Raw genomic sequence first — 19,680 nt, 5'->3', positions numbered from 1 at the left:
CCCGGTGCGCCCCGGCCCTCGGCCCGGCCCGCCGCCGCTGCCCCCTTGCCTACTGAGAGAGGCAAGTTTAAACTCAGTTTTGGTTCACTTTGCATAAATCTTCATTTCTTTGCGTTACTGAATCGTACCATAACTCATCTGTGATAGATTACTATAGATTTTTTTAATTTCCACCACTGCATTTAAGATAAATGAGTTTTTATAAGTTTAATTTCAAGTTATTCAAAGTGTTTTATAACACCAATATTAATTTTTAACAGACTGGATTATATTGACTTTTAAAATAAGGCTTCCTTTGGAAGAACTATCATGTAAACAGTCTTCAGGAACCACTGTAATAATTTCCTACTTAAAGTTAATTCTCCTGTGAATCCATGGAAGACAAAAGAAAGGCTGATCGATGGGAGCTATGCTTTGCAATATTGTCTATATACAAGCTGACCTATAGATTCATTCTCAAGGGCTAAATGGTGATTTTCTGTCTATTCTTGAAATTGTTCTGAAGAGGAAGCTCTACTAGCTTATCCAAATTAAATTATCTGTTACAGGTCTGTGGCATGTACTATATGCTCCTGGGGATTTACAGAACACTACTGAACCCACTTCACCAGGACTACCAACTGACTGGAAACCAGAACAGAAAATCAAAGTGCCAGAATTCTTATGCAGTAAGTCTGTAGCATTTTTCAGTCCCTCAAAGCATATTTCAAAAGGTGAAGTACTATGTAGCCCATAACACCTGATTACCTGAAAAATACAAAATGAAAGGTCAAAACGGACCCATTGCAGATCTCTTAACTACATTCCTCTTCAAAAACTAGAAGACAGACATTATTCTTTGCAAAATGTAACTTTTTAAAACTTATTTAATGCTTTTAGAAAGGAAGAACTGAAAAACAGATTTTTTCTGCCATGACACCTCAACTCAGGTCAAAATACAAAGAACCTTTCCTACAGTACTGATGGCTCTGCCTACTTGATCTTTCATTACTTTTGGTAATTAACAAATAGTAAAATGCTAACTAACTTATTTTAATTGATAATATGAGAAAACACAGTATTCTTGTGACAAATTATCCCTAATCAGGCACCAAATAGATAAATACAGGTAATTCATTCATCTATGAAAGCATAATTACAGACTCACAGATCATATTGTCTTATTACCTATCTCATGGAGCACTACATGAAAATACCTTCCAAATCACAGTTATTTGGAATCCTTTCTTTACAATGGGAGACTGGAAGACTCACCATTGAAAGTGTGCATTAATTAATTCTGTCACATGACACCAAGCAAAATTTGCAGAGCAACAGATAGGCTTTGTACATTGCACTGACCTTCCACATAAAATGTCCCACAAAACACAACTCTCTGTATAACCACTACCTCTGCAAAACCATTGTACCCACAAACAGCCCCATATGTGCTAGGGCCCCAACATATCTAACTGATGATTCCCATTTTTCTGTACCTTGGAACTGAAACAACTGCTCTGTAGTGAGACTAGATGTTTTCTCAGCAAGAAGGAATTCTGGTTGATTACTGGAGCAGCAAAAGGCTTAAAGAAGTGCCTGTTTTTTTAGCATACAGGCATATATATATACTCCCTTTCAAAGACTTGATATTAGGAACGAGGACGTTCAAATATTCCTCCAAGGTCAGTATGTATTAGTTGTGCATCATGTTTCACCCATACCAAAAAAGAGTCAGAACAAGAGGGAAAAGTCCCATACTTTCAGATACATTTTTGTACATTGTCCTTGTTACTTTTAGTTTCATTCACAGCATCACTGCATGCAGATCAGGAATAATTCAGTATATAAAAATATATAGATACAAAATCTTAAGATATAAAACCCAATTCTTTTTGGTTTGTAATAAAGAATCTCTTCAGACATCAAATAGGAATCAAAATCTATTTATGTTTTCTATACATGTTTTCAGTTACCCGTTGTCTGTTTCACTCACAAATATCCTACTCACATACCTGCTTGCAGTATCACAACAAAAATAATACATTTTAGAACAACCTTGCCAGCTTTGCTGTTTTATCTTATTATCTAAGCTTTTGCTTTACCCTAGTGCTATGAAGAGCAGCAAGTATTACTTACATTTATGTAATGTACAAATACGTAATAAAAACTTAATAAGTTATAGTAGTCTGATAATTTATTCTTTAGCTAAAAACTAGTTTCTACAGTTAAAGCAAACAGCCGTGGGACAATTTTCATGCATTTAAATAGAAAAAATGCCCATCTGAATTACTGAGATTAATATTTCTATCAATAAATTAATCTAACCTCTTTTACCACAGACAAATGAGGATCATTGTAGAATGTCTCTCTCACTTTTGTGTCCATGAGTGATTCACTAACCTACAGGCTCATCAGTATTCTGCTAACAATCTGAGAGCTATTACGCCCCATACCTTTGTCCATTTGGCCAAGAACACCCACAGAAGTTAATGAAAACTTCAGAGTCTTAAGGCATTTGAATGTACAGCATAATTAATTTCCTACATCTGGAGTTTAATTTATTAAATGTCTTGTATTATTAAAAACGATATTCAGTTTCAAAAATTCAGACAACTATGTGAATATTATAGAACAGTGAAAAGTAACACTTGAAATTGCCTTATATTGCGATCTCTTTCTGACATTACTACAGAAATGAATGAGGAATACTGAATCATGAACACACCAGTTTTATACTTATATGAATTACAGCACTAATATCAACTACATCAAGGAATAAGTACCTTCTTAGGGATGTAGGTCTATAAAAGGCATCACTCAGTAATGCACACTACCCCTGTTTTTAGTTCTTTAAAGTGATAGCTAGTTTTAGCTGTAATGCCCATAGGTTTTGACATCAAATTATCTTCTTAGTGTGTGTTATTTCAGATATTTTGCTTCAACAGACATATTCCAAGCACCCAAAAGCCCACCAGTGCTGCTATTCACTAGGACTCATTGAGATCACACTCAAATACTTGATTTGAATTGCAGCTGCCAAGTACTTGTTAAGTATTCACCACACCAGTGCAAGAGTTATTATCTAAATGAATTGAGTCTCAGTCTGCCATATTGTCTGAGAGCTCCCAGGGTCATTCATATTATAGTGTGGGAAACTAGGGATATACACTTCCAGCTCTATGCCAATTGTATTCTGTACCTGGGAAAAAGAAACCTTTTCAAACAAGCATTTTCATCAAAATAATACTGTTCTCACAAAAACTTTTGATTTACATCTACTAGTAATTTATTTCCACGTAGCCCCAGTAGGAAGGTCTATCTGTCAGAGTAAACCAAGTCTTGAAGTACTCTAGAGTCTACTCTTGCTACACATTTTTTTTCTGATAGAATAATTTACTCCATATCAGTTCCAGGGTATTCCCTATAGACTCCTACACACTGCAGTGAAGACAGTAGTCTGTGAGGGTTCTTTGCCTCAAAAATAAAATAAAATAAATTAATCCCCTAAAAAAAATGAAACAAACAAACAAACTTTAAAAACCACCCTACTTTTATTTACCAACCACAGTATGAAACAGCAGCTGGAGTCTCTAACTGAAAAATCACAGCCATATCATCTTATTGAACAAATGCTGTACAATTACCTGCCTTGACGTGTGGCAGAGATATTCTAAGAAATAAGTATTATTTGCACCCATGTACCTTTCATGAGAGAATGAGCAGTTTTGTGTAGCATTTCTCCTCTCATTAAAAAAGAGACAGGTACAATGCTGACATCCCTGTTAAGAACAGATAGAAAGAAAATACTAGAAAGTTCTCGTTGTCTAGGATACTGATTTAAAATCCACTGAAAAGCTGCACTATTCCTATAAAGACTTAGAGACTAAGGCTTAAAATACTTACTTGATAATGTCTCCTTCAAGAGCAATCACTCGTTTAATGATCTTCTGTTCAGGGTTTCTAGGAGACCTGAGACAGGGAATAAGGTTATACAATCAGTAATGTTCCTGTTGTTTTAAGAAAATGAAAAGAAATTCCACAAAGAAATAGACACTATTAAAAGTCATTAGGAGATTCCATGTTCTCCTTGATATAGCATCAATCACGATGTTCCACACTGACGTGAAGCTACTGTAATCATTCCTATTGCAAACCATCACTGAAAAGTAAATGCTGAAAAATGGACTGGCTTACAGACACCACAATAATCAACATACCTTTTATCATGAAAATTACACTCTACAACATTAAAAGTAGAACGTCCCACTACCAGTGAAGAGGGTACTTTTGCAAATAGATTAACATATGGAAACCTGAATTTCCCATCATATTGTGTTCAAACATTCATGTCATTCACTCACTTTGGGAAAAAAAAAAATGCTCCCTATGTTATATTCATATATCAATCACTAATTTAGGTAAAACTTGCCTAGGAAATTATGGAAGTTTAAAAAAAGTTGTAAAATTTTCTGAAGGTTTCATCCTTATCCAGAGCTTCTTAATGAAATAACATGTTTTCACTTCAAGTTATTTTCTGATAAGCATGTTTTATTGAGTGGATTCTGATCATGCATTATGTAGTATTATGAGAAACCAAAGCTGAACTCGCATGCCCGGCCTGAATACTCCAACTGGCTGTATGTATATTAATAGACAGGACAATCAGAAAACAAATAGTTTTGACAGGTTAATGTAGACATATGTGCACCACAAGATTTCTTTCTTTTCTATATACTTTACCTTTTTTTTTTTTCAATTTTTCACTTTTAATTATTTAACTATGCAAATTTAGTAGAGTGTTTTCATGTTACTTAAAAAAATCTTTCTATCTGCTGCTTTTATATAAGAAAGTCAGTGAAGGAACAAATCATTTTGACTTTCCGCTGATGTTTAGGTTCTGTCTATTAGACTCCAAGTACAGCCTGCTAGACATGAAGTTGCAAGAGCTTTATATTACAGTTTTCACGCCTAAATACATTGGCCATGACACCCTTACAATAGACCAGTACCTTTAAGCTCATCTCTAGTCAACTGATAGCACACTAAGATTACATGTCCTTAAAAAGCAAAGCTGAGATGAATCTGGATGAAAAACTTGCTCACACTGCTGCATGACTAAAGGCATTTGCAGTTCACTTTCAGTTCCAAAAGCTAAAAAGAAAAATATTTTCAGACTTTTCAATTTATTTTTTTTTATAGGAAGTGAAAAAAGTATTCCAAACATTTGAAAAGTGATTTGGATTTTTTTGTGTGTGTCAATATATTTGAGACATACTTCTATTTCAATGTAATGATACAAAATTCAAGAAGCATAATTTTGAATTGCAAAATACCAAATAGTTTCACTTTACATTTTACCAAGCCTGAAAATCCTATTTTTACAAAGCAGTGTGGAGCTGTGGACATCAATAAGGACCATACTTTTATTCCCTAGTCATCACTGGAATCTTCAAATCATGATATAATTTATGATAATATTTTATTTAGCATTAATTTTACCCAAAGATTTGTATATTTCAGCTCAGTCTTATCTTTCATGTTCTTTATCAGGCTGAGAATACACACTTTAGTAGTATTCTACTTGTTAGTCTTGGGAGGAATTAATCAAGTTTTAGATGCTGATTTAAAGATACAGAGTATCCACAGTGCTTTCTGATGCTGCACCCTAGCAGGCTTCAATTCACACTCAATTGAGCACTGACCACCTCTTATTCTGAATCAGAGCAGTCTAAGTAAAAACAGCACACTTTTATTATTACAAACTATTATAAATTTAAAATATTTGCAAAAAATACTTCTAATTTATTTAAATTTTTATTCATTTAGGCTCAGATTGCAGTATTTTCATGTAAAAATTAAGTAATGGAAATAATACATAAAGTATGTGATGAACCGTGCATTTCTTAAAGACTGAATGAAAATAAATTTTAAGTTTGTTCTTTCAAAATTCTGTTCTGGTTTAACACCTTACTTTCAAAGGTTCTTTGAAATTTCTCATGTAAGCATTTTCACTTGATTAGTACATATATACTGTACTGTAATTACTGACCTCTCACTTAATTTTACTTCCTTCGGAAAAAAATTACTAAAACCAGTAATAGTTTAGTCCTGCTCTGTCACTGATATCTGGGTGAGGTAACAAGCAATAATCTTTGAAATTGCAAGTCATTCAAAACAGAAGGGAATAGAAACTGTTTTACCTGTTTGCACCTCTCCTAAAGTATGCTGTACTTTTTCATTCTCCTTATATAAAAGCTCGTATTCAGGCATGTTCCTTTCAAGTGATATTGTGTGGGAAGAGATGAGATTTCTTACACACAGTGAACATATTTTGTCTCCCAAAGATGGCACTCAGAAGATATAAATACCATTAATATGAATTAATATGATTTAATACCAACTATCTGTACATTTACCAACCAGATCCATATCTGATGTTTCATAGGGAAGTCACCATTCCTTGACCATTTTCTAAATCAGCCTCCCAAAAAGTTAAGCTTACATTTTCCTCAGTAAAATATTTCCTGATCTACATGCAACCGTTTTTTACTAGGCATGAATTAGGGACAGCACTGTGAATAGAAACAGTCAAATTTACTATGAAAATCTCAAGCTCATTACAAATATTAATGCACAAGTAGCTGTCAGCAGCACATCAGCAATGCACTGGGAAAACCACCTCTGGCAAATAAATCCACTTCTTAAATGCAGATTCAGTTCTACTCCACTTACAGCCACTTTTCCTTTTCCATGAAGAAAAGTGGAAAACAGGCAAGTCTAGCAGTGTGTCCCTCAAACCATCAAATTTGAAGATAACTCGTTGTTGCCAGTTTCTCTTTAAACAGCGGTATTCTTTGTTCAAGCACTTCAGGAAAATGACCACTATATGATATAAAAAGAAAGTAATGGCCTGTGTAGCATCCAAGGCTGATAAATATTTTTTAGTTCATCTGTCAAAACAATTATTTGAACTTCGCCTACAGGTCACCTGAGAGCTAGCTGCAATTAATAGGACAAAAGACCAACATATTCTCTGAAACACCTTCTGACAATGGGACAATCCACTTGGCCTTAGTAACAATCTGTGGTTTGTTCCAAACTTTAAGCTTATGCACACTGCAATGCAGAAATCTCAGGCTCATGCACAAAGACATGAATCATGACACCGAAACCCAGATTCAGAGTTTTAAGATAAACAATTTACCAAGGGAAAATTAGACTTTTGGTATGTATTTGTTTGTGGTTTTCCAGATGCAGTCTTAGCGACTCAGCATAAAGAACCTGCCACAATTAGCTTCTGGTAATAAACCCAGTTCCTTCTCCTAAACCAATGTTCATCTTACTGTGTATTGACTTTCAGCTGTATAGTCCTCATCCACACCCAGCTTTCATTAAAAACTAACGCACAATTCCACCATAGTAAAAACAGATAAACAAATGCTCATGCCATCAGGACATCACTAATTTTGGATTAAAGCCTCTCAAATTCGGTCATTTGTTTGAAAAGGGATTAAGACAGAAAGGTTAAGTAAATGTGAAGGTAGATCACCCCTGAGGGTGACCAGAGCAGATTCACATTCCTTACTCACCCAGAGCAAGTACCTCAAAATGCAGTATTCTGACCTCCAGCCTACACACTATTCTGGGGCAGGTATCCCTCTAACTATCCAATCGATAGTGCTGAAAAAAAAAAAATGCAGAATACATAGGAACCCTGCCTCTCCCTACACACACATTTAGTCCTAAAGTTAAAAGATATGCATTAGCAGAAGAGCTGTAAAGAGTTCAGTTTCCTTTATTTAAATGCTTTTTAGAGCTGAAGACACTGCATATCATCACGGAGAGAAAATATTGATTAGGATGAAGACTGGCTAGATATCTTCATCTGGGTTTTATCAGTGATGTATCCCCAAAACCACAGTTTGAAAGAAACTAGTAATTGACAAATTCATAAGAAAAGGTAACTTCTTGAGGAGGGATAGAATAGTGGAATCTCTGTTAGAAAGTGACACTGGGTTCTATTTCAGGAGAGCACTGACAACTTTTCCTACTTACTACCTCAATATTGCTTCTCCAATAAAAATGAAACATTTATTTATGTTTTTATTTTTAATTATATACTCTTATGAAAAACAGACAGACAGACACACATATTTATATACACACACATAAATATATACAAGCATCCATTCTTCTATCTTCAACCCTGTATTGAACAGCATGGGATTGCAGTACTACAAAACATGTTTTCCAGGAAAGACAGGAGGAATGATACAGCCAGAAGGAAAATCCACTCTTTAGCAAGTGATTGTCAGACAAAAATGCTGACAATTATCTGAAAGATATCTCCTTTCCTGACTGAGCAGCTGAGTACTTCAGTCACAATGTTTCTCCTAAACTTTTCCCTTTCCATCATTTCAATTATTTATTTACTCTGGTAGATACTGTGTAGCACAGTTTTAAATAATTGTTCCATAAGCTAATTAACATTTGATCAATCACTAAATTTTCATAACATTTCCACTTGTTATGTGCTATTTGACCCTTTTTTTCATTGAGTTGTCTAACTACATTCTTCTCAAGAGTGCCCACAGAAAATTGTGTTTAAGAGCTTGAAACTGAAGTTTCTGCAGGCTTTTCTAGAGAGACAGTGCTTTATAGGCTATATCCTAAGATCCCATGAAAGAAGATAGTTGATTCATATCTCCAAATGGATTCATTCATATCTCCAAAGGGCTACATTAGTACGTATCCCCAAATGCTATGTGATATCATTCCCTGCTGAGCATGCAGTCTTTGTAATAAATTAAAAAAAAGTAATCTACCAATCCTGAACAATGATCAAATACAATGTTTGATGCTCAGACACACAGCAACCACATCAAAAGAAGTACTATTTTTCAAGAGATTAGTGCAATAGTTAATACAAAAAGTAAGAAATTAGACTTGAATAACAGTAAAGCCCAACTAAAGGAGTGTTGCCACATACAATTTTTTTTTCCTTGGATGAGCAATCATATTTTCTGGGTGCATGCACTAGAAAAAGAAGGTAAGATCTTCCACTTTGAACTCATAATTGAAAAGGAGGTAATTATTTCAAACAGATAGCTTGAATTAGATACTTTGATGATCTATGTACATTTAATATTACCTATCCATTAACCTAGTCTACCTGGATGGATTTTGTACTCACTTTTGAAAATCATTGGAATTTTGATACTAACTGAGCATTTTCTAGAGCAGGAAAAATAACAGGAATTAATTAAAAAGTTGCAGTGAAAAGTGCCTGAAGTTTTCACAGTGTATCTATGTATATGCAGATATATGTATATTACTGTTAGCACATGGCTTCACTTTTTATGAGATAGATAGGCAGTAGCTGGAAGTTTGCCTTCTGATTATTCTCAGTTTACTTCAGATTGAGATTTATGTGATTTGATCATCAAGTACATGGAGGCAATAGAAACAATGAACGCTGTGTTGTTAGAGCGCCAACAGACTGATATAATGAAGGCCACCTTCTTCAGAAACATTATTTCTGCTTTTATTTAGGTTGCTAATGCCAGATACTGAGAAGGATTTAAATCCATAAAACAGGGTGAAGGGGAGCTTTTGAGATTTGTAACACTGTGATCCAAAGCCGTTCACTCAGTGACCTCTTCATTTCCCAAAACTAATTATTGTCTGATCAAAAATTCCAGCATAGTTATGGTTTACACTTCTGGGAATTTCCAGAATTGCTGCAGGATGAAAAATTAGTTGTTTAACTCCTTCTCGAGCCTTTTGGGGATCCAGAAAATAGCTAGAGCAGTAACTAAAATGTAGATGGAGCTCAGAGTAAATGGCATAAATATACCTATGAAATTGGGAACCTCAAAGTACAGTTGCAGTGGCTTTACTTTTAAAACATGCTTAGAGGGAGAGGAAATGGAAAAACAGTGGATCTATCTCATCCTTATTTTCTGGTCTTGCTTAATAAGATAAGCAGCGAGTTTTACATGGATGCATCATATACTAGATAAAGATGTTGACCCTCAAAAAAGTTTAGTGCCCCTAGTCCGTGGACAAAGGAGCTTCCTGTTGCCAGCATGGTAGTTGATGCTCAAACTCTGTTCAGTAGGAACTATGCAGTCATAGCCATTCTTTCATTCCTCCCAGTACTATAGGTAGGATAAAACAGATGCAACATAGCCAACTCAAAATGTCGTGCAAGAATGCAAATTCAGTTAATATATGCACCTATTTTTTAAACCAAAACATTTTTAATCTGTTCATTTCACTTTTTCCCAGTCCCTAACTTTTACCTGAATTCCATACTACCTTATGCAGATAGTGAATCTCATAATAAAAGTAATATTTAACTAATTACATCACAGGTTCTGAGACAATTTCTATCTTGTGGAAAATAACACACAGTATAATAGGGGAGGAAAAAAAATGACCACACGTCTTTTATTCTTTTTTGCTGTCATTCCTGTCATCAATTTCTACTATATGGAATCACTGCATTAAATGTATCCAGTAACCAGGTCCAATACCTGTGTTCAGTTTGGACCCACCAGGACAAGAAAGATACTCACAACTGGAAAAAGTGACAGAACACCAAAATATTAGCAACAGAAGAGTAATGTAACAGCAGTGTGGCTAAGGAAATTTGGTTTGTGCAGATCAGAGAGGAGACAAAGAGTTTAATTGCTATTGTCATCTAAGTGGTGATTAAAAATTCAGACTTTTCAGAGAGGTGCACAGCAGAAGAAAGTGAGGAAACAGCATGAGTTGCAGAGTTGCAGCAGGGGAAGTTCCAGATGGATACCAAAAAAATTTTCGCACTGCATATAGTTAAGCGGGGGTGCAGGTTGCACTAACAGGCTGGGAATCACAGAAGTACTCAGAGCTCAGCGGGACAAGTCTCTGAGCTGCCTGACCCAACTTCAGAGTTGAACCTGCCTTGAGTGGTTGGTAGAAGTAGGTAATCATGAGAGGTGCCTTACAACATAAATTATTTGTAATTTCTATGTACAGCCTTTAGTCTTACTCAAATATATGAAGAAGCATGATGCTGATACCTTAAAAAACAATGTATTTTTCTGGGATGCAGGCTCTGATGCCAGAAGATACGGATCACGTTAATTAACTTCTGTAGCCCACAGCTACTTTTTTTATGCTTTCTGTCTTTTTGGATAGTGTTTTTAGAGAAGGTTATGATGATATCATGTCTCAAATATTCTGAGTGACAATGAGACTAATATCCAGAGAAAATACTCCAAAGTTTAATTATCCTTGCTATTAGGAAATTGCATCTGCTTTCAAAATTGAATTTATCCAACTTAAATTTAAATTTCATGCCTTCTGCAAGACAGAAAATCTTCAATGTCTTATTTCTTATTCATGCACAAAGATTTAAGCACAACAGTTCTTAAATTTCCACTGGATTCATCAGCTAGAAATCCTTAAACTTCTTAGAATACAGTTGGTTTTCCAGTTCCAGGACCACTTTTGTGACCATACTTCAAACTTCCTCCAACATTTCCATTCTTTTCTTGGCACACAGACATGAGAACCTAGTACTACTCAGCTTGAATTATTACTATAATTAATGATAAAAAGTAGAGCAACCTGGTTTTATTATGCTGGCTCAATGTAAAATCTCTTTCCTGTTTCTTAATATTCCATTTATTTTGTATATTCAGGCAAAAAGCTCATCCTTTTCATCCTAGAGGCTGATGCCAAAACTGCTTGCTAGCAGTTAACCCATAAGGTTTTGATTACTACTTGTACTTCACATTCTGTAAAGCATGTTTTTGGACAGTAACCATGTGATACAGGTCATGCTGCAATGACATGGCTACCTTATTATTCATTGCCCTATCTGCATCTATATTGCTTGCAAGCTTAGCCAACGATTATGAAGACAGTCGACAAAACTAGTACCTTGCTTTGGATCACAAAGCAATCTGCTGGAACTGTTCCCATTCACAGATGTCTATCCAACCATATCTACATATTCACAGTTGAACTGAGCCTGTTTATAATGTCTAATGTGGCCCACAATAATCCCATAAAAGGCAAGTTTGCTGATCAGGATATTATGTGGTAGTAAAAAGAATTCTTGAAGAAACCAAATATATTATATTATGGCCTTTATAAAAACTATATTTATCTAGTTGTTTTGAAATCATATTGATAAAACATATGAGGTTTGCTGACAAGACCTATTTCTGAATCAATTGACCTCAACCACATTTTAGCTCTGACTGATAGAACGAGAAATTCCATGTGATCATTTTCCTCGGATAAGACATTTTTAAGGCCCTTATCTTTGTTTTAAATACTGGAAAGTTATTGCAAGTCTTGAAGTCATTTGCATTTTCTCCTTTGTCTTTCTTCCCTTTCAACTGCTAAATAGGCATTTTCCAAATGGTATTCCACACTACAAAAACTGTTTGAATCCATGCTCACCTGCCAGCAATCTTTGAATCAGTTTTGACCCTAAACAGTATTATAAGTTTAAAGGAATGAAATAGATTAGCAGTTTTTACAAACAGAAATATTACGCAGAAATTGTACGTAATTTTGACAATGTCAGTAGATAATGAGGGCAATGGAAAACATTCAATCGCTTCTGGATTCCCTCTGGGCTAAATTTTAGAAAGCAGGCCACAGTCCTAATAAATACTGGTTTAGTGAACTATTTTGAACATGCACCATTTTTCATCCATAATTTACAAAATAAGTACTTCAAGACAGCAGTTGAACCAACTGGTTAGGCATAAGTTCCAGTGATGCTTGATTTGCTCTGCAGCTCCAGTGGAAAATTGTACAAAGATATAATTAAAAATATGGGGGAAACGGTACTTCTCATAACATCCTGTAATTCTTAATTTAACTCCATGTTACATTAGCATTTTTTAGTCAAACCGCTGTTAAAAAGCAAAATCACTCACTGCCAAAAAACTATTTTGTTTTTACTGAAACTAGTGTTTTATAATAACTACAAATCAGGATCATGCACTGTTGGAAATGTACTATTTAATTTTTATTAAATTTTAAAGTGTTTGCACATTACCTAAAACATTGCTTCTTTGAAACTTCATGGTGAATCCTGAGTAATTTCTAAACAAAAATAACAATCTGAATATATAACCTGCACAATGCCTCCAGAAAGGAGTCACACACTTTGCCATACAGCCATGTAATAATTAGAACATGCAAAAAATTCTCTCAGGCTCTGCAGTTCTTGCATATCCACGCTTATTTCTTCTTTCTCTTTCTCACAGGCCCCCATTCCTTAGCTCCTCTCTACATTCTGATTTCATCCTGAATTTACAAACAGAGCAGGAAAGTACCTCTCCAAGGATAATACATTTAGGAAAAAAAAAATAGCTTCCATGGTAAATACCCACCCATAATGTATCTCCTGGCACCAGATGCTATTTAGCGGAAATGTCCTACACTAAGATGAAGCAGGAGTTGGAGGGAAAAAAATAAAGATCTGCACACTTTCAAAGCAACTGAGCTTTCCCTGGTATATCTACAGCATGCTATATAGCTGTGGCCTCATTGTTAGATGAGACAGTAGTAGTAGCAGATTTTCAGCATTTTTCATAAATGGTGAAAGGCTATCACAAATAATTTGGATTTTTGGCAGTGGATAACTATGGATTCTCCCTGGTGCAAACTAGACATATAATTCCTATGTGACAAAATTAAGCAACCCTTTCTACGCTTTGGATCCACCAATCAAAACTGTGCATCTGGAAAACTTTCACAATTACGTACAAGACAAAGTCATTAAAAAGACAGAAAGGAAAAAAACCAAAAACAAAAACAAATACATCTCCATTAGAATTTACCATTAAAAATTTCAGCCAGTTAGCTAAAGTAAGGCAAGGAAAAAGGCAATATAAATAAATAAATAAATAAATAAATGAATAAATGAATAAATAAATAGAAGAGGAAAATTGAAAACTAATTAAAATGCTTCATGGCAATAAAACTAATTGGTACGGTAAAACTATTTGCCAAGCCACTCTCAAAAACCTCAAAATACTACAGTAACTCAGAAGCATAGCTAGTATTTTGAAGTAAAATTCCATTTAATTGGTTCTCAGCCTTCCAATCTAACCACTTTGAGGTTAAATGACTCAGCCACTTGTAACAGAAACTATGTAATCAGAATGGTTATGTGCAGTTGACCTTCTTCCTGTTAACAGAGAGACTCAATTAATTGCTTGCTGTTTTAACTGGCCATTTCACCTTATCTTCACCTTTTCCAAAAGAGTGGAAAAACACCATACCTTAACCTTTGGCTTTGAGAGCATACATAGAAATATTTATCTACCGAATAGGAAGCTAGCATGATCTAGGAATGAGGGTATCTGGGCTTCTATGCTTAAGTCAACAACAGTAATATATTCATTGTTTCATTAACTATTATGTTGTAGCATAGGAACCATATTTCATTTTTACTGTAGCTGCCCAAATAGTCTACTCTGTAATGGAAATAAAATATGACCGACTTCTGTTGCAACAGACAACAGAGGGAAAGACACAGAAAACTGCAAAATGTAAACAACTGCTTGAAAATCATTCTCAGGTTGCCATATGAGATACTAGGTAGAAATCTATTTACTCTATACATAAACTATTAGTATGATTCTTTAAATTATGCTAGTTTTTTAAGAAGCTTAAACACTGCAGGATGGGACTTCTATACCTTCTTTGATTCTGGGATAAGACCTGTGTGCAGCGGCAACTCTTCTAAGCATACAAAATTAAACAATCAGTCGCTGTTCCAAGTTACTAATTGTGACTACACACTACACATTTTGTGCAGAAATTTTCAATCATTATTGCTTTCTGATGGGGTTCCAGAAAACTTTTTTAGTTATCTAATACCACCACAATTATTGAAAAAAATTAATGGATGCGTATTTACGTGCTAAAAATATCAGTGACTTAGGAACCAAAATATTATCTCAAAAGAAATTTAGAAGAAGCCTGGTTCTCACATTTTCTTTACTGGAGACCAAGTTTAGCATCTCAGATAGGATGAATACGATATTTAGGAAATAAAATTGTGATTCTGAAGTATCTGAAGCTTTGTCTCTCTTTGAGATCACCTAAAGTCCACAAGCACATTGTTTTTCAAATTTTTTTTAAATCTTACTTCAAGCACGTGTTGAGAAAATCGCTTTCTTGATATTTCTGATTAGCTTGATAAGCCTTTTGGACCAGCTAAGTCGATTGTAGTCAGTGCACAGAATGTAACAGGCAATTAAAGTGGAATGAATCACCTTTTGGAGGAGAGTCTCCCTCCTCCTTGACTACAAAGGAAGCCAGACATCAGCTTAGTCTAGCCATCTTCATATTAAATGACTAAAGACAAACTGCATAAAAATATTGTTTCATCTACCTTGTAAGTATCTGTAGGAGAATTTTTTTTTAATAACACAGGAAAGGAAGTAAAGTATTAATGGTAAGGTAAAGAGAAGAGCAATAACAATATAATGTATACATTTACAATAGCTGTAATAAACTTTTTTAGTAAAAAATCATTTAAGAATAGAAACATTACGTCAATGTAAATTCACAGAAAAACAAACTGCAAACAAACAGCCAAGCCAACAATTTAAAATATTTCTACAGATGCCAATAGAAGTCTTAACTTTGGAATTAACTGTAATAATTTTTGTAAAATAGTGCTGCATGCACTAGAAATACTTTTTTCCATATTTATGACAGGGAAAATTAAAATCAATAAATTTACAGCTAACAAAAGGTAAAGACAGAGGCTTAACTAAGAAACAATTTTGTATCTCTATTCATAGCTATTAAAAAAACTCTAGGACATAATCCTAAAGATCTCTATGTGTTCAGTAGGCACATAAAGAAAAAAATTATTCCCACACTGTATAACATTATATTCACTGGAACTTGTATACAGTTATATGATAAAATAACATTTATCAGAAATAGAGACTGATGCTGAGGATAACTTATTTATGAAATCGAAAACTTAGCATTTGTTAGAATAGAATAAAGAAAACAAATTCAGAACTAACATTAGCAAGACAAAAAGTAAGAAAGTTACCTACATATTTTAAACCAACAGTTAGGAGATGCCATTTGCAAAAGTTACAAGATATGCTTAAAAAAAGCCATCAGTAGTAAGACAATTGGACACATCTATAATCTCTCACAATGAAAAGAAACAAACCTAAGGGGGGTGGGGTGGGGGTGGTGTTTTTGTTCCCCCACAACTTCTGCTTTTACCTTAGACAGAGTATGGGGAAAAAAGCCCACAATTAACTGCAGGTGTCCACCTGCAGATGAAGCCAGGCTGAATTAACCATAGATTGGCTACTGTGACAGAAATCTTTGTAATACTAGGAGTTATGACCTGCTTACGAAGATTTGGCAAAGAGCAGCAATGGGAAATTTAATAGGGAGTATTTTTCCACAACATATTATTTCTTCAAAACCCGATCTTCTATGTCAGCAGGTCATCAAGCATTGTGCTCCATTTGATATTAATTGCATGATCCTCTACTTGTTTGTGTTCACAGATAGCAGAAGGAACCCTGCACGATAACTGAGGCTATTGCTCTAAGAGACTTTGATCACTTCAGCAGGCTTGAAAGAATTTCGAGGGGTCTGTCAAGGACAAAACAGTGTCCTGTGTTGGTTTTTGCCATGAGATTTTCAGGATTCTAAGCTGCAAGACACTTCCTGTCTTGTATGATGACAAATACATTTATTTAAAAAATTAAACAGAAAGATGAAATAAATCAGGTGCCACCAACAGTGAACAGCACAAATGAGTAAAATACCTCTACTTACACATTATTTTTCCCTTCACACAGAGTAGCTTACAAGCTTTTTACATAGCACTCCCCTTCTCTGCAAAGGCCAATCTGCTCTCCCTCTCTTCCCCAACTGTACACACAGCCTCAGGGCTTGGTCTGCACACTTGCTTCCCAGCTCTTCCCACGCTACAATCCGTTCTGGTTATTCCACCCAAAATGCATTCTTCAGCCTCAGGCAGCAGCAAAACCAGTCCTAGCCCCATCCAGCCTGCCAAACCCAACCCTGTGTGACAGTTTCCTGCAGAAGGGCCCTGTCACCTTTTTCTCCAAGTAAATGATATGCTGCTCAGAATATTGCTGGAAAAGGGAGAGACTGGCAGAAGAGGTGTGAAGGGAGGGGGAAAGGATGAATTAAACTTCATAGATACTTTTTACACTCTTGAAGATGCATTCCTTGCTCTCCTTCCTCTACCCATGAGGCAAAAGTTCAAACAAGTTAATTATCATATTTGTATCTTTATTATATTTTTCAGAGTGGATCCATGTTAGAACAAGATCAATTCTAGTTTTACTAAATCTCAAAATTTTTGTGCCAGTCTTATATGTCTTTTAACCCATTGATCCACTGCTTTATTATAAAAAAGCTTTCTTTTTTTGAAAATTTTCTAGGAAAAAAGAAAGTCCCCTCACTGAAAACAGTCAGAAGGATAGCAAAAAGAAAATGCAAGCCAGAAGAACTGATGATTCAGGTTTGTGCCAGAAGCTAATAGGGAAGAAAGTAATTCTCAAGTTTTTAATGGCTGGAAATGTTTGCAGTATTAGCAGCATGAAAACCTGGGAGTCAAGAAATGCAAGATATGGTGTGGGATTAACCAAACTTTCAGAAATCCTATTTGCTTTACTATTGAATCTTTTAAATATGTCGTTCACAAATTATTCTGTATATTTTGGACAGTACTGACAAACTGTGAAATGCGTTGACACTCAATGAATGTATTTGGCCTTGTTGACACAGAATACCAATTAGAAGCACAAAAAGATTAACTGAGCTAATTCAAACTTGGTATTATTGTTTTTGCCATTCCAAACTTAAGCTTTTAAATTGTCATGAGAAATGCATATGCAAAACAGGTTTGAAACACAAACTTTAATGCAGCAGGTTTGAGAGAAGCCCTTTCACACCTTTACCTTAAGAAAGCAAGAACACCACTGCAAATTATTGGGGTTATACAAAGCCCAATATCAAGAGCAAAAATTGTGAGAAATCATACAGATCTTTGCAGCACTGGTGCCTACTGTATCACAAATTTAATCACTTAGAAAAATCTAACCTTTTTATTTTTATTCTCTTAGTAATATTCTACTATCCATAAGTATTTGTTGCAGAAAAAGACCATAAAATATATACTAGAATATATTCAAGCTGTATAATGTAGTGTTTTGAGATACTAACTGTATACTTCTGGCTCAAAATCTAAAGATAGCTTTTGCATATATGCTCCAAATGATGCATCACTACAGAAACAGTTACTAACATGGCTCCTTAAAACTCAAGCTGGCAATATCTTTAGGAAGTGGTATAGTAGTAGGGCTGTTGGAGCCATGGTGCAAGTATAACCTTACTTCTCCGAAGGAAACTGCAAGAGTATAGAAAGGTACTATGAGTTTTGGCTAAAGGACTGTATAATTCAGAAACTTCAGGATTAGCCTTTTTTTTTTTTTTTTTTAACTGAGAAACAGCAATACTAAGACTTAGCACTTATGTAACTCTCTGTACATTCAAAGCACCGACAAGTCTACCAACACTCATGATTTATAGTGTTTGATAAAAAGCTACCCATGCACTCATCTCTGCTATTCAAGTCTGCTGTGCAGACATTATGCAATGGAACTAGTCTTTACAAAAGGATAATTGGAGCATAATCAAATGTTATTTAAAAAAAAAATAGTTGTCACATTTGGAACAGAAGGTATTTCCCTGCTTTAAGCTGTGATCAGTTCAAGTTGTCAAGATGAGTCAACAGCAGCAAAACAACTAGCAACAGGCAAAGAGTGCTCAGCAGGTAAGGATGTTTGTGATATAAATCTGTCATATAGGAACAAACTGGGAATCCCTCAAATTCCTGCCTGTTTGTCAGTTCTGAAGCCGAAAAACGAAAGCTGTTCTGAGGATTTTCACAAGCATGTCTTTGCTAGGATCAGGCAGCATTAACTCTTTGAATACAGTGAATAGCAAGTACCCCTGGCCCTTAAATCCACACATGAGGCATCTCAGTTCATTCACAGGGGTGAGGAAGGTCTGCAGATGTGTCCTCACAAAGAACAACACTTGCAGCCTTCACAGCTGGGTTAGTCCAGCCAACACATTCACTATGTGAAATAATGGGGATTTTTTAATGTTCTTTTTTGTACTTTTACTTCATAAAGAAAGTATGGGAAATTATACATAAAAGGAATAGTTGAAATACCTCCCAAATATCATTATATGTTGTCTTCAACTGAGAGAGACATGTACACTACACATTTTATACAGACCTCTTTAACCCATTGTTAATTAGTTTATACATTGAGTATGACTTCAGCAAAGTCACTGCTGATTGAAAAACCTTGGAGAACGCTGTGGCTAATTTGTGCTCTTTTTCAATTCCTGTTTTAAAAAGATAACTGCATCATTTCAGGATTTTCTTCATGTGTGTTGTGGTCTAACCTCAGCTGGCAACTAAGCCCCACACAGCTGCTCACTCACTTCCCCCACAGTGGGATGGGGGAGAGGATCAGAAGAGTAAAAGTGAGAAAACTCATGGCTGGAGATAAAGACAGTTTAGTAGGTAAAGCAAAACCCACACACACAAGCAAAGCAAAACAAGGAATCCATTCACTGCTTCCCGTGGGC

General features: G+C 35.2%; 1 protein-coding gene across 1 annotated transcript in view; it reads right to left on the bottom strand.

Annotated features, from left to right (window-relative positions):
* IMMP2L (inner mitochondrial membrane peptidase subunit 2) overlaps positions 1–19,680 on the bottom strand; it is a 478,086-nt gene that overhangs the window by 159,570 nt on the left and 298,836 nt on the right. Inside the window, exon 4 of the mRNA XM_055711827.1 lies at positions 3,883–3,948. Coding sequence (XP_055567802.1) covers positions 3,883–3,948 — 66 coding nt within the window. The remainder of the gene's footprint in view (positions 1–3,882; positions 3,949–19,680) is intronic.

Source organism: Falco cherrug, chromosome 5 (assembly GCF_023634085.1).
Source record: "Falco cherrug isolate bFalChe1 chromosome 5, bFalChe1.pri, whole genome shotgun sequence".
Lineage (NCBI taxonomy): Eukaryota > Metazoa > Chordata > Aves > Falconiformes > Falconidae > Falco > Falco cherrug.
The sequence above is the reverse complement of the archived record's forward strand: the minus strand, read 5'-3'. Positions and strand labels throughout refer to the sequence as shown.